This window comes from Cetorhinus maximus, chromosome 1 (assembly GCF_964194155.1).
Source record: "Cetorhinus maximus chromosome 1, sCetMax3.hap1.1, whole genome shotgun sequence".
Lineage (NCBI taxonomy): Eukaryota > Metazoa > Chordata > Chondrichthyes > Lamniformes > Cetorhinidae > Cetorhinus > Cetorhinus maximus.
The window spans coordinates 243,556,726-243,583,080 of NC_135879.1; the positions used below are offsets into that span (position 1 = coordinate 243,556,726).

Genomic DNA, 26,355 nt, shown 5'->3' on the forward strand with positions numbered 1-26,355 from the left:
CTCCCCTGTCAGTTACTCAATCCTCTCCCCTGTCAGTTACTCTATCCTCTCTCCCCTGTCAGTTACTCTATCCTCTCTCCCCTGTCAGTTACTCTATCCTCTCTCCCCTGTCAGTTACTCAATCCTCTCTCTCCTGTCAGTTACTCAATCCTCTCTCCCCTGTCAGTTACTCTATCCTCTCTCCCCTGTCAGTTACTCAATCCTCTCCCCTGTCAGTTACTCTATCCTCTCTCTCCTGTCAGTTACTCAATCCTCTCTCCCCTGTCAGTTACTCAATCCTCTCCCCTGTCAGTTACTCAATCCTCTCCCCTGTCAGTTACTCTATCCTCTCTCCCCTGTCAGTTACTCTATCCTCTCCCCTGTCAGTTACTCTATCCTCTCTCCCCTGTCAGTTACTCTATCCTCTCTCTCCTGTCAGTTACTCAATCCTCTCCCCTGTCAGTTACTCTATCCTCTCTCTCCTGTCAGTTACTCAATCCTCTCTCCCCTGTCAGTTACTCTATCCTCTCTCCCCTGTTAGTTACTCTATCCTCTCTCCCCTGTCAGTTACTCAATCCTCTCCCCTGTCAGTTACTCTATCCTCTCTCCCCTGTCAGTTACTCTATCCTCTCTCCCCTGTCAGTTACTCTATCCTCTCTCCCCTGTCAGTTACTCAATCCTCTCTCTCCTGTCAGTTACTCAATCCTCTCTCCCCTGTCAGTTACTCTATCCTCTCTCCCCTGTTAGTTACTCTATCCTCTCTCCCCTGTCAGTTACTCAATCCTCTCCCCTGTCAGTTACTCAATCCTCTCCCCTGTCAGTTACTCTATCCTCTCTCCCCTGTCAGTTACTCTATCCTCTCTCCCCTGTCAGTTACTCTATCCTCTCCCCTGTCAATCACTACATTTCCCCCTGTCTTCCAGGAGCAATCCTCCACTTTCTGCCCTTTATATATATATTTTGCCTCCGGCTCCTTTCAGCCGGGATCTCCTCCCCATATCCTGACGTCAGTGTCCCGGGGCGGTCCGGTCCGGCCCGGTCCCTTCACTGGCCGGGAGGAGCGGTGCAGTGGGCGGTGGCGGACGCAGTGGACGAGAGCCCGAGCGGTTGCTGAGTGTCCGGAGGGAGGCGATGGCCGGCAGCCTGGCCCTGCAGAGCCAGCACTGGTCACCCAGCCACGTCCAGGTCACCGTGCTGAGGGCCAGGGGCTTGCGGGCCAAAGGCAAACACAACACCAGCGATGCGTTCGCCATCATCCAGCTGGGCAAGGACAAGTACTGCACCTCGGTGCTGGAGAAGAGCCGGGATCCCGAGTGGAAGGAGGAATGCACCTTCGAGGTGATGCCGGACTGGGTGTCCGAGCCCCGGGAGGGAGAGGGAGGAGGTGGACACGGGCCAGAGAAGGAGCTGGTCATCACCATCATGCACAGGTCCCTCATGAGTTTGGACAAGTTCCTGGGACAGCTCATCCTCCCCTTGGCTACCGTCTACCAGGAGAAAAGCAGCAAGAAACCCGCGTGAGTCCTGCACCCCATTTAAAAATAAAATACACATTGGAAAATGTTTTATCCTCCAGGGGCCGCCCCCCAATATCCAAACACAACCAAAAACCTGACAGAGTCAAAAGTTGCAGAACTTTAGGAGAATGTTTAAGGCTGTTCCTCTCCCCCACCCCTACCCCTACCCCCACCGTGAGTTTAATTCTCTTTCTGTCGTGTTGATTTTAATCTGCCAAATGTTCCGAAACTGCGTTTTCCCAGCTGGGAATGTGCACTGGACAGTCCCAGACTGGAGTCCCTGTTTGCTGCTGGCTTTGGAGTTGCTGCTGGGGGTGTCTCTGTGGGTTGGGGGTTGTGTGTGTGGGGGGTGGTGGCCCGAACTCTCTCCGATCCGATCACATGTTAATTAAACCTTAAGCCTGGTGGGCAAGGCGCTCTCAAGCCTCTCTGCAGCCGGGCACGGTTAATGTTGCTGAGCATCTCAATCGATCGCGACTGGAATTCGACTCGCCACTTGCCCAGAACTCTCCCTCTCTCTCTCTTTTTTCTTTTTAAGGTGGGGGAAGGTTCGTACTTAGTGGTATAGGGGGGGGGAGGGGCGGGCTGAATTCTCCCACTGTCTTGGCCAAACCACCCCCCCCCCCCCTCAACACCCAAAAAAAAATGAACTGCTGTTGCAGAATTCGGCTTTAACTTGCATTTCTGTAACGCCTTTCCCCAGCCTCAGCATGTCCCAGAGCACCTAGTGAAGTCACACCGCTGTAAAAGGTAGGGAATGTGACAGAGCCCACAGCCCAAGGTCCCCCACAAACAAGCCCCTTCAGACAAGTCACCTCTTGTTAGCTGAGGGATCAATAGGCAGCTCACCACCACCACCTTCTGAAGGGGCATTGAGGGATGGGCAATAAATGCAGGCCTAGCCAGCGACGCCCACACACACCGTGAAGGAATTAAAAAGTAATATTGGCCAGGGCGCTGAAACATAAGGAAAAGTTAGCAGTTGGGAGGAGGCTGCTGCTGTTCCCATGCTGGTCGGAATTGGGCCTTGCTCATCTTGTTAATGATGCCATCGGGTCTTTCGCAGACAGATGGGACCTCCATTTAAAATCTCCTGTGGTCAGTGCAGTGTATTTGTTTTTTTATTTATTCTTTTACAGGGCGTGGATGTTCGCTGGCTAAGCCTGCAATTATTGCCTATCCCTAATTGTCCTCAAAGGCGTTGCTATCCTTCAGTGCTATTGCTGAACTATCAGCCTGGATTTTGGGTTCATTTCTCTGGAGCGGGACTCGAACCCACAACTTTCTAACTGAGAGGCACGAGTGCTACCCACTGACCCATAGCTGACTGGTCCAGCCTTGTGTTGAGGTTTCTGTGACATATCAGAGGGGGGTGGGGGGGATTTAGGAGTGTGCCTGTACTGCTTGAAAGTGAGGTTAAACCTATCGGGAAGGACTGTGGTTCCTTTCTCTATATAAAAAAGAGATTGCTGAGTGGTGACTGAATAAGAGATTTTTAAAGTTAAGAAAGTTTTCAGTAAACACAGTGTTTCTACTTGTTCAAACTTGAGGCCACCAATATGACAGTCACCAAGAAATCCAATGGGAAAATCAGGAGAAACGCCTTCACCCAAAGCGTGGAATTCACTGCCATAGTTGAGGTGAATAGTGTAAATGCATTTAAGAGGAACATGAGGGAGAAGGGGATGGAACATTATACTGATAGGGTGAGATGGAGGTTGAGAGGAGGCTGAGTGGAGAATACAGCTAGGATTGGTTAGTCCCAGTGTCCTGTTTCTGTGTTGCATGTTCTGTGTAAGCCTCTGTGTAAATGTTGGCTGACTGGGCAGCTGTGGGTGAAGTGGCTGTTACATGGGGAGTCCTTTCTCCAACAGCTGGATCTAGCCTCTTGTACACTCGCTATTGTATTCCCTTGACATTTGTGCTGTTGGATGGAGAGTTTGGAGTCTTGGGGGGGGTGGGGGAGGGAGGGAGGCTGGAGGGGGAGATTGAGGGTCTGTCATGAGGGGTGGAGTGGCGGGGCTGGATGGGCAGATCAGGGTCTGGAGAGAGGGTGCTGGACAGACAGATTAGGGTTTTCAGGGTAGTGTTGGTTGGGGAGGCTGGGGTGTGGGAGGGGCTGGACAGGGAGATTGGGGTCTGGGTGTGGGAGGGGCTGGACAGGGAGATTGGGGTTTGGGTGAGGAGATGGGAGCTGGATGGGGGAGATTGGGCTTTGGGGAGTTGTCACACGGGGAGATTGGTGTTGGTGGAGGCTGCTGGTTGGAGAGGGTTTTCGATAAATGAGGGTGCTGGATGTGTTGGACAGGCAGACTTCCTTGTCCAACAATCACTGCTCACCTTCAGCTTCCTCACCCAAGTGACCGTGAGCTGTGACAGTGTGTGCTGTTTGGGTAGTTAATGTGGAGGTGGGAGTCTGGGTGACTGCGAGGGCGGAGGGAGGGTAAGCAAAGTAGCCACTTGACACCCCCCGGCCTGTTCAGCAGTGTTCACTGGATAATGATCAGGAATTCATGCTGTCCAGACTGAGTCCAGCTCACTGCACATAGATATGTGCCAGGGACTGACAGTCTCAGGGTCTACTTGGCTCAGTTCCATTTCGTGGGCTATTGCAGTTAAGCAGTCTGTGCTGCCCTCATCTCTCTCTCTCTCTCTCTCTTATAGGAGCCCAGAGAACTGAATCAGAATCACAGAATTGTCACAGTGTAGAAGGAGGCCATTCGGCCCATTGTGTCTGCACCGGCTCTCTGAGCATTTTAACATAGTGCCAATCTCCTGCCTTTTCCCCGTAACCCTGCACATTGTTTCTGTTTAAATAATCACCCAATGCCCTCTAGAATGCCTCAGTTGAACCTGCCTCCACTACACTTCCAGGCAGTGCATTCCAAACCCTAACTACTCGCTGTGTGAAAAAGCTTCTTCTCACCTCTCATTTGCTTCTTTCGAAAAACACTTTAAATCTGTGCCCTCTGGTTCTCAATCTGTTTACGAGCGGTAACAATTTCTCCCTATCTGCTTTGTCCAGATCCCTCATGATTTTGAAAACTTCTATCAAGTCTCCTCTTACCCTTCTCCTCTCCGAGGAAAACAGTTCCAACTTCTCTAATCTTTTCTCATAACTGAAGTGTCTCATTCCTGGAACCATTCTCGTAAACCTCTTCTGCATTCTCTCCAATGTGTTCACATCCTTCCTATAGTGTGGTGCCCAGAACTGTACACAATACTCCAGCTGAGGTCTAACCAGTGTCTTAAATAAGTTCATCATAACCTCCCTGCTCTTGTACTCTATGCTCCTATTAATGAAGCCTAGGATACTGTATGCTTTAGAAACAGTTCTCTCTACCTGTCCTGCCACCTTTATTGACTTATGTACATATACACCCAGGTCTCTCTGATCCTGCACACCCTTTAGAATAGCATCCTTTATTTTATACTGCCTCCCCATGTGCTTTGTACCAAAGTGTATCACCTCACACTTCTCCACATTGAACTTCATCTGCCACCTATCTGCCCACTCCACCAATGTGTCAATGTCTTTTTGAAGTTCTACACTGTCCTCCTCACAGTTTACAATTCTCCCAAGTTTTGTGTCATTCGCAAACTTTGAAATTGTCCCCTGCACACCAAGATCTAGATCATTTATATATATCAGGAAAAGCAAGAGTCCCAATACCGACCTCTGGAGAACTCCACTACAAACCTTCTTCCAGTCTGAAAAATACCCATTAACCATTACCCTCTGTTTCCTAACCCTTGGCCAATTTTGTACCCATGTTGCTACTGTCCCTTTTATTCCATGACCTATAACTTTCCTCACAAGTCTGTTGTGTGGCACTGTATCAAATGCCTTTTGGAAGTCCATATACACCACATCGATGGCCTTTCCCTCATCAACTATCTCTGTTACCTCTTCAAAAAACTCCAGCAAGTTAGTTAGACATTATTTTCCTTTAACAAATCCATGCTGACTCTTCCGAATCAATCCACGTTTTTCCATGTGACTATTAACCCTATCCCAAATAATTGTTTCTGGAAGTTTCCCCACCACCGAAGTTAAACTGACAGGTCTGTAATTGCAGGGCAGATCTTTACAACCTTTTTTGAACAAGGGCGTAATGTTTGCAATTCTCCAGTTCTCCGACACCTCCCCTGAATCCAGGGAGCATTGAAAGATTATGGCCAGTGCCTCTACAATTTCCACTCTCACTTCCTTCAATATTCTTGGATGCATCTCATCCGGTCCCGGTGCCTGGTCAACTTTAAGTACCGACAGCTTATCTTGTACTTCCTCCTTATCAATTTTAAACCCTTCTAGTGACTGAGTTTCCTCCTCTGTCACCAAGGCCTGGGCAGCATCTGCCTTGTGGGTAAAGACAGATGCAAAGTATTTATTTAACACCTCAGCCTTGCCTCTTGCCTCTATGTGTAAATCCCCTTTTTGGTCCCTAATCGGCCCCACTCCTCCTTTTACCACCCTTTTACTATTGATGTGCTGCAGATTGAGCTGCCTAAGTAAGTGTTTGCCTTCTCACCCCAACTTCCAGACGATTTTGTTTTTTCCTTCTAAGCCTCTCAGCCAGAGCTTGGAATTGACCCCAAAACCAGAGATGTTCTTTAGTGTTGACTGGAATGCCTGAGTGAGTGTGTGGGTGTCGCAATCTCAGGGCAGTGTGCCCTGCACAGGAAATATTGCACACACATGCACTTTTGTAATCCTTAATATTGTGTTTTTAAAATAAACTGTGTGTGGTTGATACCAGTTTTTTTTAAAGTGTGTCTGGGATACGCCTGCAACCAGTTAGTCTGATAGGAATTCCTCAGTACCCACTGATTCCCAATTCCACCCACTGTCTCTCCACTCCCTTGTTATTGATGCTATCCTGGTTACATCGGTGCATAATCCTCTCTATTTCCACACTGTCTGACACTATCTTGCTGCTACCTGGATTCAAATTAAATCCCATCGCAATCTGTCCCACTCTGTCCCAGGTCCCCAACTGCACCTCCTCCCCTTCCTATTAATCTGTCACCCCTTTCACCCCACTCCCCGACCCAGCCTTGTTCACTCCCTCCGACCCAGCCTTGTTCACTCCCTCCGACCCAGCCTTGTTCACTCCCTCCGACCCAGCCTTGTTCACTCCCCCCCGACCCAGCCTCGCTCCCCCCCCGACCCAGCCTCGCTCCCCCCCCGACCCAGCCTCGCTCCCCCCCGACCCAGCCTCGCTCCCCCCCGACCCAGCCTCGCTCCCCCCCGACCCAGCCTCGCTCCCCCCCGACCCAGCCTCGCTCCCCCCCGACCCAGCCTCGCTCCCCCCCGACCCAGCCTCGCTCCCCCCCGACCCAGCCTCGCTCCCCCCCGACCCAGCCTCGCTCCCCCCCGACCCAGCCTCGCTCCCCCCCGACCCAGCCTCGCTCCCCCCCGACCCAGCCTCGCTCCCCCCCGACCCAGCCTCGCTCCCCCCCGACCCAGCCTCGCTCCCCCCCGACCCAGCCTCGCTCCCCCCCGACCCAGCCTCGCTCCCCCCCGACCCAGCCTCGCTCCCCCCCGACCCAGCCTCGCTCCCCCCCGACCCAGCCTCGCTCCCCCCCGACCCAGCCTCGCTCCCCCCCGACCCAGCCTCGCTCCCCCCCGACCCAGCCTCGCTCCCCCCCGACCCAGCCTCGCTCCCCCCCGACCCAGCCTCGCTCCCCCCCGACCCAGCCTCGCTCCCCCCCGACCCAGCCTCGCTCCCCCCCGACCCAGCCTCGCTCCCCCCCGACCCAGCCTCGCTCCCCCCCGACCCAGCCTCGCTCCCCCCCGACCCAGCCTCGCTCCCCCCCGACCCAGCCTCGCTCCCCCCCGACCCAGCCTCGCTCCCCCCCGACCCAGCCTCGCTCCCCCCCGACCCAGCCTCGCTCCCCCCCGACCCAGCCTCGCTCCCCCCCGACCCAGCCTCGCTCCCCCCCGACCCAGCCTCGCTCCCCCCCGACCCAGCCTCGCTCCCCCCCGACCCAGCCTCGCTCCCCCCCGACCCAGCCTCGCTCCCCCCCGACCCAGCCTCGCTCCCCCCCGACCCAGCCTCGCTCCCCCCCGACCCAGCCTCGCTCCCCCCCGACCCAGCCTCGCTCCCCCCCGACCCAGCCTCGCTCCCCCCCGACCCAGCCTCGCTCCCCCCCGACCCAGCCTCGCTCCCCCCCGACCCAGCCTCGCTCCCCCCCGACCCAGCCTCGCTCCCCCCCGACCCAGCCTCGCTCCCCCCCGACCCAGCCTCGCTCCCCCCCGACCCAGCCTCGCTCCCCCCCGACCCAGCCTCGCTCCCCCCCGACCCAGCCTCGCTCCCCCCCGACCCAGCCTCGCTCCCCCCCGACCCAGCCTCGCTCCCCCCCGACCCAGCCTCGCTCCCCCCCGACCCAGCCTCGCTCCCCCCCGACCCAGCCTCGCTCCCCCCCGACCCAGCCTCGCTCCCCCCCGACCCAGCCTCGCTCCCCCCCGACCCAGCCTCGCTCCCCCCCGACCCAGCCTCGCTCCCCCCCGACCCAGCCTCGCTCCCCCCCGACCCAGCCTCGCTCCCCCCCGACCCAGCCTCGCTCCCCCCCGACCCAGCCTCGCTCCCCCCCGACCCAGCCTCGCTCCCCCCCGACCCAGCCTCGCTCCCCCCCGACCCAGCCTCGCTCCCCCCCGACCCAGCCTCGCTCCCCCCCGACCCAGCCTCGCTCCCCCCCGACCCAGCCTCGCTCCCCCCCGACCCAGCCTCGCTCCCCCCCGACCCAGCCTCGCTCCCCCCCGACCCAGCCTCGCTCCCCCCCGACCCAGCCTCGCTCCCCCCCGACCCAGCCTCGCTCCCCCCCGACCCAGCCTCGCTCCCCCCCGACCCAGCCTCGCTCCCCCCCGACCCAGCCTCGCTCCCCCCCGACCCAGCCTCGCTCCCCCCCGACCCAGCCTCGCTCCCCCCCCGACCCAGCCTCGCTCCCCCCCCGACCCAGCCTCGCTCCCCCCCGACCCAGCCTCGCTCCCCCCCGACCCAGCCTCGCTCCCCCCCGACCCAGCCTCGCTCCCCCCCGACCCAGCCTCGCTCCCCCCCGACCCAGCCTCGCTCCCCCCCGACCCAGCCTCGCTCCCCCCCGACCCAGCCTCGCTCCCCCCCGACCCAGCCTCGCTCCCCCCCGACCCAGCCTCGCTCCCCCCCGACCCAGCCTCGCTCCCCCCCGACCCAGCCTCGCTCTCTTCCCGCTCCCCCCCCACCCCACCCCCTGGCACAGCCTCGTTCTCCTTCCCTCTCTGGGGACCCTCAGTGATGACAGAAATCACATTGTAGAATGTGGCCATTTGGCCCATCGTCGGTTCTCTGAATCAGTGCCATTCTCCTGCCTTCTCCCTGTTACCCTGGATGTTCTTCCTTTTCAGCTAACAGCCAATCGAGGCTTTCAAAAGGGAGTTAGAATCTCCCTCCACCACACTCACAGGCAGGGCATTCCAGATCTTAACCACTCGCTGCGTGAACAAGTTTTTCCTCACGTCACTATTGCTTCTTTTATTAATTACTTTAAATCTGTGCCCTCTCATTCTCAACCCTTCCACCAGTGGGATCACTGAGGGTCCCCAGAGAGGGAAGGAGAACAAGGCTGTGTCGGAGTGGGGGGTGGGAGGGCGGGGTGGAAGAACATGGCTGGGGATGGGGGGGAGAACAAGGCTGGGGAGGGGGGAGGGGGCATTGAACAAGGCTGGGGGGGGGGTGGTGGAGGACAAGGCTGGGTCGGTGGGGGGGAGGGTATCTAGGTAGTTCTATTCCAGATCCAGACTTTCATTTTTAACACCTCTCATACTGAAATATCTCAAAGTATTTCAATCACTTTTTTTTGAAGTGCGGTAACTCTTCGAACTGTATAGAGTCACTTTATTCAGTGTAAGGATTACTCACTGTAGCTGTACAGAGTTAATGTTTATTATGTCCTGTCCCAGGAGCAGGACAGACCCAGCAGAGGTGGCGGCACAGTGGTATACAGTCGGGAGGGAGTTGCCCTGGGAGTCCTCAACATTGACTCCGGACCCCATGAAGTCTCATAGCATCAGGTCAAACATGGGCAAGGAAACCTCCTGCTGATTATCACGGATTGTACCTCCCTCAGTTGATGAATCAGGGCTCCTCCATGTTGGAGGGAGCTCTGAGGGTGGCAAGAGCACAGAATGTACTCTGGGTGGGGGACTTCAATGTCCATCACCAAGAGCTGCTCGGTAGCACCACTACTGACCGAGCTGGCCGAGTCCTAAAGGACAATAATAGCTGCTAGACTGGGTCTGCGGCAGATGGTGAGGGAACCAACAAGAGGGAAAAACATACTTGACCTCATCCTCACCAACCTACCTACTGCAGATGCATCTGTCCATGACAGTATCGGTAGGAGTGACCATGGCACAGTCATTGTGGAGATGAAGTCCCGCCTTCACATTGAGGATACCCTCCATCGTGTTGTATGGCACTACCACCATGCTAAATGGGATAGCAACTCGACTGGGCATCCATGAGGCGTTGTGGGCCATCAGCAGCAGCAGAATTGTACTCGGACACAATCTGTAACCTCATGGCCCAGCATATCCCCCACTCTACCATTACCATCAAGCCATGGGATCAACCCTGGTTCAATGAAGAGTGCAGGAGGGCATGCCAGGAGCAGCACCAGGCGTACCTAAAAATGAGGTGTCAACCTGGTGAAGCTATAACACAGGACTACTTGCATTCCAAACAGCATTAGCAGCAAGTGATAGACAGAGCTAAGCAATCCCATGACCAACGAATCAGATCTAACCTCTGCAGTCCTGCCACATCCAGTCGTGAATGGTGGTGGACAATTAAACAACTCACTGGAGGAGGAGGCTCCACAAACATCCTCAATGATGGGGGAGCCCAGCACATCAGTGTGAAAGATAAGGCTGAAGCATTTGCAACAATCTTCAGCCGGAAGTGCTGAGTGGATGATCCATCTCGGCCTCCTCCAGAGGTCCCCAGCATCACAGATGCCAGTCTCCAGCCAATTCGATTCACTCCACATGATATCAAGAAATGACTGAAGGCACTGGATAATGCAAAGGCTATGGGCCCTGTCAATATTCCAGCAATAGTACTGAAGACTTGTGCTCCAGAACTTGCCGCACCCCTAGCCAAGCTGTTCCAAGCTACAACACTGGCATCTACCCGGCAATGTGGAAAATTGCCCAGGTATGTCCTGTACACAAAAAGCAGGACAAATCCAACACAGCCAATTACCACCCTATCAGTCTACTCTTGATCATCAGTAAAGTAATGGAAGGGATCATCAACAGTGCTAACAAGCGGCACTTGCTGAGCAATAACCTGCTCACCGACGCCCACCTTGGGTTCCGCCAGGGCCACTCAGCTTCTGACCTCATTACAGCCATGGTTCAAACCTGGACGAAAGAGCTGAACTTTTGAGGTGAGGTGACTGCCCTCGACATCAAGGCATTTGACCGAGTTTGGCAAAACTGGAGTCAGTGGGAATCAGGGGGAAAACTCTCCACTGGTTAGATTCATACCTAGTACAAAGGAAGATGGTTATGGTTGTTGGAGGTCAGTCATCTCAGCTCCAGGACATCACTGCAGGAGTTCCTCAGGGTAGTGTCTTCAGCCCAACCATCTTCAGCTGCTTCAGCAATGACCTTCCTTCCATCATAAGGTCAGAAATGGAGATGTTCACTGATGATTGCACAATGTTCAGCACCATTCAGGACTCCTCAGATACTGAAGCAGTCCATGTCCAAATGTAGCAAGACCTGGACAATATCCAGGCTTGGGCTGACAAGTGGCAAGTAACATTTGTGCCACACAAGTGCCAGGCAATGACCATCTGCAACAAGAGAGAATCTAATCATCACCCCTTGACATTCAATGGCATTACCATCACTGAATCCCCCACTATCAACATTAGTGGCTTACCATTGACCAGAAATTGAACTGGCCTAGTCATATAAATACTGTGGCTACAAGAGCAGATCAGAGGCTAGGAATCGTGTGACAAGTAACTCACCACCTGACTCCCCAACGTCTGTCCACCATCTACAAGGCACAAGTCAGGAGTGTGATGGAATACTCCCCACTTGCTTGGATGAGTGCAGCTCCCACAACACTCAAGAAGCTTGACACCATCCAGGACAAAGCCGCCCGCTTGATTGGCACCCCATCCACCACCTTCAGCATTCACTCCCCCCACCACTGACGCACAGTAGCAGCAGTGTGTACCATCTACAAGATGCACTGCAAAAACTCACCAAGGCTCCTTCGACAGCACCTTCCAAACACATGACCACTACCATCTAGGACAGGGGCAGCAGACACATGGGAACGCCACCACCTGGAAGTTCCCCTCCAAGCCACTCACCATCCTGACTTGGAAATATGTCGCCGTTCCTTCACTGTCACTGGGTCAAAATCCTGGAACTCCCTCCCTAACAGCACTGTGGATGTACCTACACCACATGGAGTGCGGCGGTTCAAGAAGGCAGCTCACCACCACCTTCTCAAGGGCAACTAGGGATGGGCAATAAACGCTGGCCCAGCCAGCGAAGCCCACATCCCGTGAATGAATAAAAAATATATTAGTTGAAATTGCTTTGGGGTAACTATGTTGGTGTTTCCCCTCTGGTAGGGTTGTACAAAGAACGAAGAAAAGTACAGCACAGGAACAGGCCCTTCGGCCCTCCAAGCCTGCACCAATCATATTACCCATCAACTAAAACATTTTGCAGTTCCGGGGTCTGTATCCCTCTATTCCCATCCTATTCATGTATTTGTCAAGCTGCCTCTTAAACACCACTATCGTACCTGCTTCCACCACCTCCTCTGGCAGCGAATTCCAGACACTCACTACCCTCTGCGTAAAAAACTTGCCCCGCACATCTCCTCTATAGTTTTCTCCTCTCACCTTAAATCTATGTCCCCTAGTAATTGACTCTTCCACCCTGGGAAAAAGCTGACTATCTACTCTAAAGCTTCTGACTATCTACTCTAGCTTCTGACTATCTACTCTGTAGGTGTATAATTCTCCAAAAACTTTGTTTACTGTGTTATTTTCTTTTCAAGAAAAGCAGAAATGGAAACGGAAGCTGTGCAGCAATAGGCTTAAAGATACGTTAACGGTCTAGATTTAGATTTCATCAGCAATGATAAAGGCTTCTAGCCAAACGCCCACACCCAACATTCAAGTCAGTCCCTTCTCTCTCCAGATGTTGACGTACGTATGTAGGGCCAGTAGTGCCTGAGCATTCCCTTATAATCCTTAAAGAGGCTGCTATGATCTCAGCCTGCTTTCGAGTTGACAACTCTGGACATATTCCTGGAAGTTTCCTGACATTTTCTCCAATCCCCCTGCCTAATCCAATATTTTTATAATTAATTAAAAACAACAAACGAATTCAAAGAAAATTTTTAAAAATACATCCGGTTTGATTTTTCTCTTGGGAGCTGTTCATCGCGGTGTCCAGGACATTATACTCTCCTACCTGGAAACTCCAGGACATTCCTAGAAAGTGGGAGTTCTGAGATTGCTATCTGAGCAGTTACTGTCTGGCCCTAATCCAGGCCGATTCCTGGCCGACTCAGACATTGGGAATGAACTTGCTGACTGTATTTATCAATTTCAAATTCTCATCCTCGTTTGCAATGCCCTCCATGGCCTGGCCCCTCCTTATCTCTCTCATCTCCTCTAACACTACAACTCTCTGAGATATCTGCGCTCCTCGGATTGTGGCTACATGAGCATCCCTGATTTTAATTACTTCACCATTGGCGACTGTGCCTTCAGCTGCCTGAGCCCTAAGCTCTGGAATTCCCTTCCTTAACCTCTCCGTCTCTCTCTACCTTTCCCTCCTCCTTTAACATGTTCCTTAAAAGCTATCTTTTTGACCAAACTTTTGATCATCTGGCCTAATATTTCATGGCTCAGTGTCAAACCTTGTTCCCTAATACTTCTGTGAAGCTCAGGGTTATGTCCTAGGCCCAGCCATCTTCAGCTGCTTCATCAATGACCTTCCTTCCAGAAGAGGAATAAGGTCAGAAGTGGGGATGTTCACTGATGATTGCACAATGTTCAGCACCATTTGTGACTGCTCAGATACTGAAGCAGTCCATGTCCAAATGCAGCAAGATTTGGACAATATCCAGGCTTGGGCTGACAGGTGGCAAATAACATTCACGCCACACAAGTGCCAGGCAATGACCATCTCCAACAAGAGAAAACTTAACCATCGTCTTTTGACATTCAGTGGCATTACCATCACTGAATTCCCCACTATCAACATCCTGGGGGTTACCATTGACCAGAAACTGAATTGGACTAGCCATATAAATACCGTGGCTACAAGAGCAGGTCAGAGGCTAGGAATCGTGCGACGAGTAACTCACCTCCTGACTCCCCAAAGCCTGTCCACCATCTACAAGGCACAAGTCAGGACTGTGGTAGGATATTCTCCACTTGCCTGGATGAGTACAGCTCCGACAAAACTCAAGAAGCTTGACAACATCCAGGACAAAGCAGCCGCTTGACTGGCACCACATCCACAAACATTTACTCCCTCAACCACCGACACACAGTAGCAGCAGTGTGTACCATCCACAAGATACATTGCAAGAACTCACTAAGGCTCCTTAGGCAGCACCTTCCAAACCCACAACCCCCTGTAGAAAACACTGGTTAGGCTACAGCTAGAGTATTGCGTGCAGTTCTGGAATCCGCATTATAGGAAGGATGTGATTGAACTAGAGAGAGTGCAGAGGAAATTTACCAGGATGTTGCCTGGGCTGGAGAGTTTTATTTATGAGGAGAGATTGGATAGACTGGGGTTATTTTCCCTGGAGCAGGGGAGATTGAGGGGGGACATGATTGAGGTGTATAAAATTATGAGGGGCATAGATAGGGTAGACAGGAAGGAACATTTCCTCTTGGTGGAGGGATCAATAACCAGGGGGCATAGATTTAAGGTAAGGGGCAGGAGGTTTAGAGGGGGTGTGAGGAAGGATTTTTTCACCCAGAGGGTGGTGGGAATCTGGAACTCACTGCCTGAAAGGGTGGTAGAGGCAGATACCCTCATAACATTGAAGAAGTATTTGGATGTGCACTTGCGATGCCATGGCATACAAGGCTATGGGCCTAGTGCTGGAAAATGGGATTAGAATAGTTAGATACTTGTTTGACCGGTGCAGACTCGATGGGCCGAAGGGCCTTTTTCTGTGTTGTAGACCTCTATGTCTCTATGACTATGACTCTCTGACCACTACCATCTAGAAGGACAAGGGCAGCAGATAGACAGGAACACCACCACCTGGAAGTTCCCCTCCAAGTCACACACCATCCTGACTTGGAAATATATCACTGTTCCCTCATTGTCACTGGGTCAAATTGCTGGAACTCTCTCCCTAACAGCACTGTGGATGTACTTACACCACATGGACTGCAGCGGTTCAAGAAGGCAGCTCACCACCACCTTCTCAAGGGCAATAAATGCTGGCCTAGTCAGCAATGCCTACATCCTGTAAATGAATAAAAATAGCATGAAGGATGGGACAAATGTACATAGAAGCAGACTGTTTCTGTTAGCTGAGGAACTGAGAGCAGGGGGCCAAGAGTGAGAGGCCAAAGATGCAAAATTAAATGCAAGACATTTAGAACAGAGGACAGGAGAAACTCCTCCAAACAGAGATGTTAGACTGTGGAATCCATTTCCGGCATTCTGGTTGAGGCAGAAACTACATGTCAATTTTGAGATTAGATTGGCGATTTGAATGAAAGGAAAAAAGGTTGAAGGGATGTGAGAAGAGGTAGATCAATCTGATTGTGACGATTATCTTGTGTGGAAAGGAAATACCAACATGAGCTGGTCAGTCTGTTTCCATGCTGTGACTTTTGTAGAACAATTTTTTTTGCTAACTCTTTTTTGAAGGCGATATTCCCAAACTGTATCTCGAATGCGATAACAGGCCTTAAAACAGAGCCACAGGGCGGTTCCTGTAGCTGCTCGAGCTCCTGATTGAAACATGTTTCTGGGAACAACTGTCAAGTGGAAGCATTTGATAAAGTGCCACATCAAAGGTTATTGTGGAAAATAAAAGCTCATGGTGTAGGGGGTAACATATTGGCGTGGATAGAAGATTGGCTGGCTAACAGGGAGCAGAGAGCAGGCTAAATGGGTTTTCAGGTTGGCAAGATGTAACGAGTGGTGTGCCACAGGGATCAGTGCTGGGACCTCAACTGTTTACAATTTATATAAATGACTTGGATGAAGGGATTGAAAGGATGGCTGCCAAGTTTGCTGATGATACAAAGAAAGTAAGTTGTGGAGAGGACATAAGGAGGCCACAAACAGATATAGATAGGTTAAGTGAGTGAGCAAAGACCCGGTAAATGGAGTATAATGTGGGGAAATGTGAACTTGTCCATTTTGGCAGGTTGAATAAAAGAGAACCATATTATCTAAATGGTGAGAGATTGCAGAGCTCTGAGGTGCAGAGGGATCTGGGTGTCTTAGTGCATGAATCACAAAAGGCTAGTATGTGCAGCAGGTAATTGGGAAAGCCAATAAAATGTTCTCATTTACTGCAAGGGGAATTAAATATACAAGTAGGAAGGTTATGCTTCAGATGTACAAGGCGTTAGTGAGACTACATTTAGAGTGCTGTGTACAGTATTGGTCACCTTATTTAAGGAAGGATGTAAATGCATTGGAAACAGTTCATAGAAGGTTTACCAGACTAATACCTGGAATGGGTGAGTTGTTTTATGAGGAAAGGTTGGACAGGCTAGGCTTGTATCTGCTGGGGTCTAGAAGAGTAAGAGGCAACTTGATTGAAACATATTAGATCCTGTGGGGCCTTGACAGGGTGGATGTGGAGAGGATGTTTCCTCTTGTGGAAAAATCTAGAACTAGGGGTCTCTGTTTAAAAATAAGGGGTCGCCCATTTAAAACAGATGAGGCGAATTTTTTTCACTGAGGATCGTGAGTCTTTGGAACTCTCTTCCTGAAAAGGCGGTGGAAGCAGAATCTTTGAATATTTTTAAGGCAGAGGTGGATAGATTCTTGGTAAGCAAGGGGGTGATAGGTTATTGGGGGTAGGTTGGATGCAGACTTCAGGTTCCTATCAGATCAGCCATGATCTTATCAAATGGTGGAGCAGGCTCGAGGGGCTGAATGGCCTACTCCTGCTCCTTGTTCATATGTAAGCACAAGGCTCAAGGGGAGTAAAGCCACTGAACCAAGAGTTCCACTGGAAACAAAGTTCAGAGTGAATATCATCTCGTCATTTTCTCTATGGGTGCTGAGATAACAGGAACTTGCAATTATTTGGCACCTTTTAATGTCGTAAAATATCCTGAGGCTTTTGACAGGGAATTTGATCAGACAAAATGTGACAGCAAATGACGAAAGGAGATGTTAGGATAGGTGACCATACGCTTGGTCAGACTGGTAGGCTTTAAGGAATGTCAAAGGAAGAGTATGTTAGAGAGGCGGGGAGGTTTAGAGAACAATCCCAGAGTTCACTGTCTTTGTGGGTGAAGGCACAACCACTAGTAGTGGAATGAGGAAAATTGTGATGTACAAGAGTCCTGAATCAGAGGAGCGCAGAGGTCTGAGAGGGTTGTAGGGAAATTACAGAGATGTGGAGGGGTGAGGCCAAGGAGGGACTTGAACACAAGGAATGAGAATTTTAAAATTGACATGGCGCAGGATAGTTCCGCATCCTGTCAACATTCCTTTGCCTTCTTTCCTTGGTCACCAAATGGAGGTGACAGCTGCTGAAACATGAGCTGTCGGACCAGCTGTTATTTGAGGCCTGGTCACATGGAGCTCCAGCCCTGGGTCTCAGTGGTCTGCAGGTTGCTTTGCATGGCAGGTTCAGCAAGGTGCTACTCTGGAACAGAACATAGCAGAGCAGAAATTAGACGGGGAGGGGAAGGCCAACATAGCAAAGCATCAGGAGGAAAGCAGTAAGTGGAGAAAATAGCAGTGTGTGCAGCAACCACAAAGCCTTGAAGTGACAGTTGTTAAAAGAATATTTCAGACTGTTGTTTCACAAGGCCGTTAAGTGAGGCCTGTCACAAGTGAGGCTCTTAATGCTCTGATTCATCGCTCACATCTAGGCTTCATCCCGACGGGCACTTGGAATGGTACAGGTTGTTGACATAGCGGGTTAGTGCTGAGTGCTCTGCTCAAACTGGATCCTGTCCAGCCTCTGGATATTAAGGACATGGCATCATTTTGCTATTTAGCACACAGGCTGGGTTTTCCTGAATGGCATGAGCTGGTCACACAGGGCTGATTTATTTGGGGTTTTGAGGGGGTTTAAAGTCGGAAGGTCCCACAGACTGATGATTTCCCGGTTTGTCCTACACTGAGTTTCCCCTTAGCTTTCCTCAGCTTAAACTAGTACCCTGGACAGCTCAACTTTCAACCCGCAGTTTGGGAGCAGCAAATCGTTTCTGAGCCCCCTTAGGCTGGGAGCTGGCAATGACCGCTTTCCACTCTACAAGGTCCATATGGATTCAACCCGTACCCCATGTCCTTTTATGGAATTTTAACAGCACTGTAGTGACCCTGCACATTCTACCTGTACCAGCTATTTGAGAGAGCTGTCCAACTAACCCAGCAGCCCCTGCTCTTTCCCCATAGCCCTGCAAATGCCTTCTTTTCAAGTATTTATCCAATTTCCTTTTGAAAGTCGCTATTGAACCTGCTTCCACTGCCCTTTCCAGCAGCGCATTCCACAACAACTCACTGCGGGAAGAAGAATTCTCCCCACTTCTGTCCCTTTTGCTAATTACTTGTGACCTCTGGTTTTCAATCCACCTGCCAGTGGAAGTTTCCCCATATTTACTCTATCAAATCCGTCATAATTTGAAAACCTCTCATCAAATCTTTTCTGAACCTTCTCTGTGCTAAGGAGAACAATCCCAGCTTCTCCAGTCTCTGCACCTAACCGAAGTCCCTGGTACCGTTCTAGCCAATCTCCTGTGCTCTAAGGTCTAGACATCCTTTGTAAATTGTGATGCCCAGAATTGTACACAATACTTTAGTTGAGGCCTAACCAGTGTTTTATAAAGGATTGTCATAACTTCCTTGCTTTTGCGCTCTTACTTTATTTATAAAGCCCAGGGTCCCATGTATGTTTTAACAGCCTTCTCAACTGGTCCTGCCACCTTCAAAGATTTTGCACATACGCTCTCAGGAATCCCAATGGATCAAACCCCTTTCCATTCACTCCCGTTGTCTAAACTCCCAGTGGATCAAACTTCTTCCCATTCATTCCCATTATCTGGAATCCTAGTGGATCAAACCCCTTCCCATTCACTCCCATTATCTAGAATCCCAGTGGATCAAACCCCTTCCCATTCACACCTTGTGTAACATCCCAATGGATCAAACTCCTTCCCATTCACTCCCATTACCTAGAATCCCAGTGGATCAAACTGCTTCCGGTTCACTCCCATTATCTAGAATCCCAATGGATCAAACTCCTTCCATATCACTCCCATTATTTAGAATCCCAGTGGATCAGACCCCTTCTCATTCACTCCCATTGTGTAAAATCCCAATGGATCAAATCCCTTCCTGTTCACTCCCATTAATTAAAATCCCGGTGGGTCAAATCTCTCCCCATTCAGAACCATTATATAAATCCAAGCACAGGAGATTGCAGTTTTGTCTTATTAACTCAGTGTACATCAGTCATTCTGGATTGTCCCACAGCCTCTGATAAAAGTGCGGACTCTGTAATGCTGATTGATGAGCTGTGTTACAAACATTACAAGTTGGCTTTTAACACAGTCTGTCAAACTCCTAATGCAAGCATAACATTTTCCTGGCCAGCAAGCAATTCATCCTGGTTAAACAGCCTATCATTTTGTGCTGTGTCATTGCTTTACAGTTACAGACATTGGGGCTTCTGCTGAATGTTTGACTTTTAATACAGGTAACCTTAAAACCTCGCAGATGGTAGTGGGGGAGAAAGGGTGGGTTAGTTGCGCTGTCTTTGACAGTAGCAGGTCCAACATTTGAAGAAACTTTATATGGCAGCTTCATGTAGAAGTGATCTGGAAATCAATTGTTTACTAAAATTACAGTATAAACATTGGATTATTGTCCTTGGAGACAAACACCCCCAAGGACTTTAGCAAGGACAAGTGGTAGACACGAATAAGAATGTGACAGAATTAAATTATTCATCACCTTCAACATTCACTTCCTCCACAACTGACAGTAGCAGCAGTGTGTACCATCTACAAGATGCACTGCAGCAACTCACCGAGGCCCCTTAGACAGCCCCATCCAAACCGGTGACCTCTACACCTAGATGGAAAAGTGTAGCAGATAGATGGGAACACCACCACCTGCAAGATCCCCTCTACTCACCATCCTGACTTGGAAATGTATCGGCCATTCCTTCACTGCCGCTGGGTCAAAATCCTGGAACTCCCTCCCTAACAGCGCTGTGGGTGTACCTACACCACATGGACTGCAGCGGTTCAAGAAGGCAGCTCACCACCACCTTCTCAAGGGCAACTAGGGATGGGCAATAAAAATGCTGTCCCAGCCAGCGATGCCCACATCCTGTAAAAAGAATAAAAAAATCCCTGCTTCTATTCTGGGTTTACTTCCAGGTTCTGATTTAAAGTAATTGGCAAAGATGCCCAAGATGAGATGAGGTGACTGTTTTTACACAGTGAGCTATGATGATCTGGAATGCACTGTCTGACAGGATGGGAAAGCAGATTTAATAGGACATTTCAAAAGGGAATTGAATAAATGCTGAGAGGAGAACTATTTGGAGAGTGAGGGGGGAGAGTGGATCTAATTAGATAGCCGCTCAGCTGTGAGAACTTAATAAATAGGAGCCACTTAACTTGAGCTGCCCTGTCACTTAACAAGAACATGGCTGACCTTCCACCTCAACTGTATTTACCCCCCCTATCCCTCAATACGCAGCACCCAAAAATTTATTGGCCTGTCTCTCGAATATATTCAACGACTGAGCATCCATTGCTTTCTGGAGTGAAGAAGTTCAATCTCGAAGAGCTGGCGCTGGAATGATGGATTGAATGGCCGCATTCTCTGCTGTATGATTCAATGGTGGCTGACTGGCAAAACCAGCAGCAACACCGCGGAGACACTTCTCTGGAAGGGCCTGTGCCTCCAGAAGACGGAAGCGGCTATAGGGAGGGAGACTGAAGGCACAGGTGAAGAGAGCGGTTATAACAGGCTTTTGGAGATAGGAAGAAAGGTGGAGTGGTGAAGCTGAAAGGAGAGTTCCAGAGGTTAGGGATGACGGGTCAGCCTTAGCTCATCAGTTAGCACCCTTGGCTCTGAATCAGAAGGTGGGGGGTTCAAGCCCCACTCCAGATACTCCAGCACATAATCCAGGCTGACATTCAAGAAGACTTTGCTGGTTGTGAGGGCTTTGTCAAGTGCCGAGATTGTGAAAGGTGTAATAGAAACACCAGTCTTTCCTTTTCCATTTTTGTTGAAAGATGATCTGATGGGAGTTTCCACTCTAAGCATTACCAATTACTTTTCCCCCTTTTAAGATGCACCTGAAAACCCATCCCTTTGACAAAGCTGCAATTATTCACCTGTCCTAAACCTCCTTGTGTGGATCAACGTCAAATGTTATCTTGTGATGCGCCTTGAGTCGTTTTACTGTATTAAAGATGCTGAATAAATGCGGGTTGTATTTGATGGTGGAACAGAGTGAAAAAACAGGGAAAAAATAGAAAAGCAGGAGCCTGGAGCCTGAGGCCTGCCCAGAGCAGGCTTGGGAATGGCGATGGTTGAGGCCCTGCAGCCCTGGCTTAATTCCCTCATTTAAGGGGATACTAAATCATTCTTATAAAAAATTTTTTTCTTTCAAAGGGTGTGGATGTCACTGCCTAACATTTATTGCTCATCCCAAATTGCCCCTGAGAAGGTGATGGTGAGCTGCCTTCTTGACCCGCTGCAGTCCGTGTGGTGTAGGTTAGGGAGGGAGTTCCAGGATTTTGACACAGCGACAGTGAAGGAACGACGATGTATTTCCAAGTCAGGATGGTGAGTGGCTTGGAGGGGAACTTCCAGCTGGTGGTGGCCTTGGAAATAAATAACAAATCTACAAATGGTGGCAATCTAAAACAAAGACAGAAAATATGGGAAATTCTGACAGAAGAACTTGAGTAGGGCATTGGTTGATCTCCTGACAACAGGTTTGTACCAGAGACATTAACTTGCCTTGACTCATTTCTGGTGTTGACAGGCCTTGTACTTATTTCCTTCTACTTTCTGTTTTAATGCCTCTTGCGTTGTCGATTCCCCAATCAAACGGGGCAAGTTGATGGTTGGGAGTAGGTGGTACTTCATTCTACGGCTGCACAGGAGTTTTTGCCTGCTGGGGAGTGCATCTAGGATGATCCTGACAAAAGCCTGGCTGCCCACAGTTATTGCTTTACTCTTGAGCTGTGAAAACTCTTCCCCACTTCAGCATGTTGCTGCAATAATTAACAAAGATGGTGTTGGCCATGCCGTTTTGTGTTCAACCTTTCACTTGTCCACTCATCAACTTCCAGCTCTCCTTATCCCTGGCAGGGCACAGTATGGTCCCATTGGCGGCCGTGTTCCTGGGGCAATGAGGAGGTGGGCTGCAGGAACAGGAGTGCCCAGTGTTTGCAGGGTGACATCCTATCCTCAGTAACCAGGCCTTTGCTGCCATGTTGGTTAAAGTTCATGGTGGTTTGATTTTCTTTTGGTAGCAGCAGCAGCCGTAATGATGACCTTCAGTGGGCGTTCTTAACAATGGAAATATTTCTCATCGTCACCCTCCGATGGGAGAGAGTTCCCTCACCTAGTAAAGCAAACAGTGCTGTTCACCACCAAGCATTAACAGCAAAACATTATTTGAAAAACGAGATGGCAAGATAACCTGTTCTGAAACCACCCTCCACCACCCCCCGCAACGTGCTGAATTCTGATGTTTGTCTGAAAGGTTTTGTGCGTCAGTTTTGTGCTGTCTGGCAGTCGCTCCCTACCAGCTGGGCAGCTGCTCGATAAGGCACGTTTCTCATTGCCTGGGTTGGGGAGTGGGGGTGAAGGAGTCGGGTGGAGGGTGGGGGAGTATGTAAACACTGGCTTTTTTGTGACTTACTCTCCAAAGGAACTTGGGGAAGTGAGCAGAGAAAGTGAAGTCAAATGACTCTTTAGAAGGAACTGTTGTTTTTTATTGGCTAATGTACATAAGCAACTGCTACTCCCTGCCTGAGGCTGAGCTCTCTGTGGCTCTGTTTGTTGATCCATTGGGCACAGAGCAACGTTTTGGCTTGATGCTCATTTTAAGCATTTGAAGTTTTCTGAATCCAAGTTCCTCTGTGACTTTGTTCCACAGCTAGCTGAGGAAAATACCTCAAGCCCCTGTGTATTCGTTTGTACCGGGTACTATGGATCATCAGAAGCCTAATGCTTTGCCCCTACTGTCTGCCCTGTCCCTTACCTTCTATCGAAATTACTTGAGCTAACTATTTCCTTGTTGCCCTGGGAGCATTTTAACCATGTTTCCTATCACTCCCACCCCTTTCTCTGTCCTGCTCATTGTCTATTTTCCATCTTATTGGGCCCTCAGATGTTTCTGTGTGAGATGCACTATATAGATGCAAGTTATAGAATCTCTTTTCACCCTCCCCACATGTGTCCAGCCATCTGAAGATCGGATTGTCAGCTTGGCTCAGTCAAGAGTATTCTTGCCTCTGAAACTGTATCTTGTGGGTTCAAGCACCATGAGTACATAATCGGTGTTGAAACTCCCATCACCTTGGCTCTGCCCTCTCTCTGTAATCTCCTCCAGCTCTACACTAACCATGACCTCTAGCCTCCTGTGCATTCCTCACTTCTATTCCACCATTGTCACTTTGCCTCCAGGAACCTAGGCTCAATGCTCTGGAGTTTTCTTCCTAAACTTCTCTGCCTCTCTACCTCTCTCTCCTCCTTTCAGATCCTTGTTAAATGCACCTTTTTTTTATCCAGCCTTCCTAACATTGCCTCCTGTGAAACACCTTCAGGTATTTTAACCAAGCTGTTGTAATATCTCTTGATGGGGCTCAATGTCAAATTTCACAGTCTCAGAATTGTAACAGCACAGAAAGAGACCGTTTGGCCCATCTTATCTCTGGTGACTTTCTGAATGAGCATTTCACTTAGTGCCATTCCCTTGCCTTCTTCCTGTAACCCTATACATTTTCCTTTTCAGATAATAATCCAATTTCCTCTTGAGTGCCTTGATTAAACGTGCCTTCACCACACTCTCAGGCAGCACGTTCCAGACCTTAACCGCTTGCTGTGTGAAAAAGCTTCTCCTCGTGTCTCCATTGCTTCTTTTGCCAATTACCTTAAATCTGTGCCCTCTGGTTCTCAATCCTTCCGCCAGTGGGAACAGTGTCTACTCTGTCCAGACCCCTCATGATTTTGAATAACTTCTGTCAAATCTCCTCTTAACCTGCTCTTCTCCAAGGAGAATACTCCCAACTTCTCCAATTCCTGGAACTCCCTCCCTAACAGCACTGTGAGTGTATCTACACCATATGGACAGTAGTGTTTCACTAATGCCCTTGAGGGAAGGAAAGCTGCTGTCCTTACCTGGTCTGGCCTGCATGTGACTCCAGACCCACAGCAATGTGGCTGACTCTTAAATGCTCTCTGACCAAGGGCAATTAGGGATGGGCAATAAATGCTGACATAGGCAGCAACGCCCACACCCCATGACCAAATAAAAAGAAAAGAAGACAGCTCACCACCACCTTCTCAAAACGCAATCCGGGATGGGCGATAAATGCTGGACTAGCCAGTGACACCCACATCCAAGAATAAGAAGAATCGAACTACATAACTGAAGCTCCTCTTCCCTGGAGGCATTCTCGTTTTGGAAGATAAATCCCACTTTAGGGGATTTTGCCCTGTTAAAGGTGTTATTTAAATGCAAGTTGCTCTTTATTCTTCAGTATGGATTTGGCTGATTTACGCTCTGCTTCACAGCTGAACCTCCCCTCCTGGTTCCCATGTTAGCCGATATTGCTAACGGTTCTCTCTTGTGGTGTTGTCCCTCTCTCCATTAAATCTGCCGCTATCAACCCGTCCTCAGCAAACCAATCCTTGACCCTATTGTCCTATCTTCAACCTCCCTTTCCTCGAAGTCATTGAACAGATTGTCATCTCTCCAGTCCGATCCCATCTTGCCTGGAACTCCATGTTTGAATCCCTCCAATCAGGTTTCTGTCCCTGCCAAGGGACTGAAACAGCTCTTATTAAAGTCACAAATGACATCCTATGTGATTGTGACAAAGGTAAACTTTCCCTCCTCATCCTTCTCAACCTCCCTGCAGCCTTTGACATGTTGACCATACCATCCTCCTCCAACACCTCTCCACTGTCGTCCAGATGGGTGGGACATCTCTCACCTGGTTCCACTCTTACCTATCTAACCATAGCCAGAGAATCACTTGTAACGGCTTCTCTTCCTGTTCCCACACCATTAAGAAGGCCATGTACAATGGTTGGTGCTGTTCCCTGCATTTCTTTTGCAGTTGTCGCGCGGTGAAGATCATGTCCATTGTGACTCTGATAGGAGTTCTTCAGCTACAGGGAGAAGGTGATTGAGGAGGATTCATGTGATGGCCTTCCCTATGGCCAGCAGCAGGGAGATTCCTCTATAGTTCCCGCAGCCAGGCTTGTCACTTCTTTTTATTCATGCACGGGATGTAGGCTTCGCTGGGCCAACATTTATTGCCCATCCCTAGTTGCCCTTGAGAAGGTGGTGGTGAGCTGCCTTCTTGAACTGCTGCAGTCCATGTGGTGTAGGTACACCCACAGTGCTGTTAGGGAGAGTGTTCCAGGATTTTGACCCAGTGACAGTGAAGGAACAGCGATATATTTCCAAGTCAGGATGGTGAGTGGCTTGGAGGGGAACTTCCAGGTGGTGGGTGTTCCCCATGTGTCTGCTGCCCTTGTCCTTCTAGATGGTAGTGGTCGTGGGTTTGGAAGCTGCTTTTGAAGGAGCCTTGGTGAGTTGCTGCAGTGCATTTAGTAGATGGTACACACTGCTGCTACTGTGCGTCGGTGGTGGAGGGAGTGAATGTTTGTGGATGTGGTGACAATCAAGTGGGCTGCTTTGTCCTGGGTGATGTCAAGCTTCTTGAGTGTTTTCGGAGCTGCACTCATCCAGGCAAGTGGAGAGTATTCCATCACACTCCTGACTTGTGCCTTGTAAATGGTGGACAGAGTTTAGGGAGTCAGGGGGTGAGTTATTCGTCGCACGATTCCTAGCCTCTTCTTGAAGATGGTCACGATTACGGCATCTCTGAGATCTCCTGGCATGCTCTCCTCCTTCCAGATAAGGGAGATGAGGCCATGTCTTTGTGCCGGTAGTGCTTCTCTGCCGTGCTTTAATGCTTCGGTGAGGATTCCATCTACTCCTGAGGTCTTGTTGCTCTTTCGCAGTCGAATGGCCTTTTCTACCTTGTGCCGGGTTGGGGTTGTGCTGAGATGGTGGTGGGTAGCATGCTGCAGGATGGAGTCGAGGACACTCGCGTTAAAGACAGAGCCTCTGTTAAGAAGTGCTCCTTCCAGCGGGTGCTGACTGCCTCTCTGTCCGTGATGAGCACCTCTCCATTCTTGGCCAGCAGTGGAGTGGGGCCCTGGGTGCTTGGGCTGTAAGTGGTCTTGACTGCACTAAAGAAACCTCACATGTCATGGTTGTTGGCTAACTGCTGGATCTCCCGTGCTTTCTCCACCCACCATCTGTTCTTTAGGTCACTGGTTTTTTGCTGGGCCTCAGCCTCCAGCCATCTGGGGAGCTGCTTTCATGCTCTG

General features: G+C 50.3%; 1 protein-coding gene across 2 annotated transcripts in view; it reads left to right on the forward strand.

Annotated features, from left to right (window-relative positions):
- The first annotated feature begins 1,038 nt into the window (after positions 1-1,038).
- LOC144688430 (uncharacterized) overlaps positions 1,039-26,355 on the forward strand; it is a 125,004-nt gene continuing 99,687 nt past the window's right edge. For both annotated transcript variants that reach the window (XM_078554953.1, XM_078554962.1), the window contains exon 1: positions 1,039-1,496. In XM_078554953.1, coding sequence (XP_078411079.1) covers positions 1,111-1,496 — 386 coding nt within the window. In that variant the 5' untranslated portion in view covers positions 1,039-1,110. The remainder of the gene's footprint in view (positions 1,497-26,355) is intronic.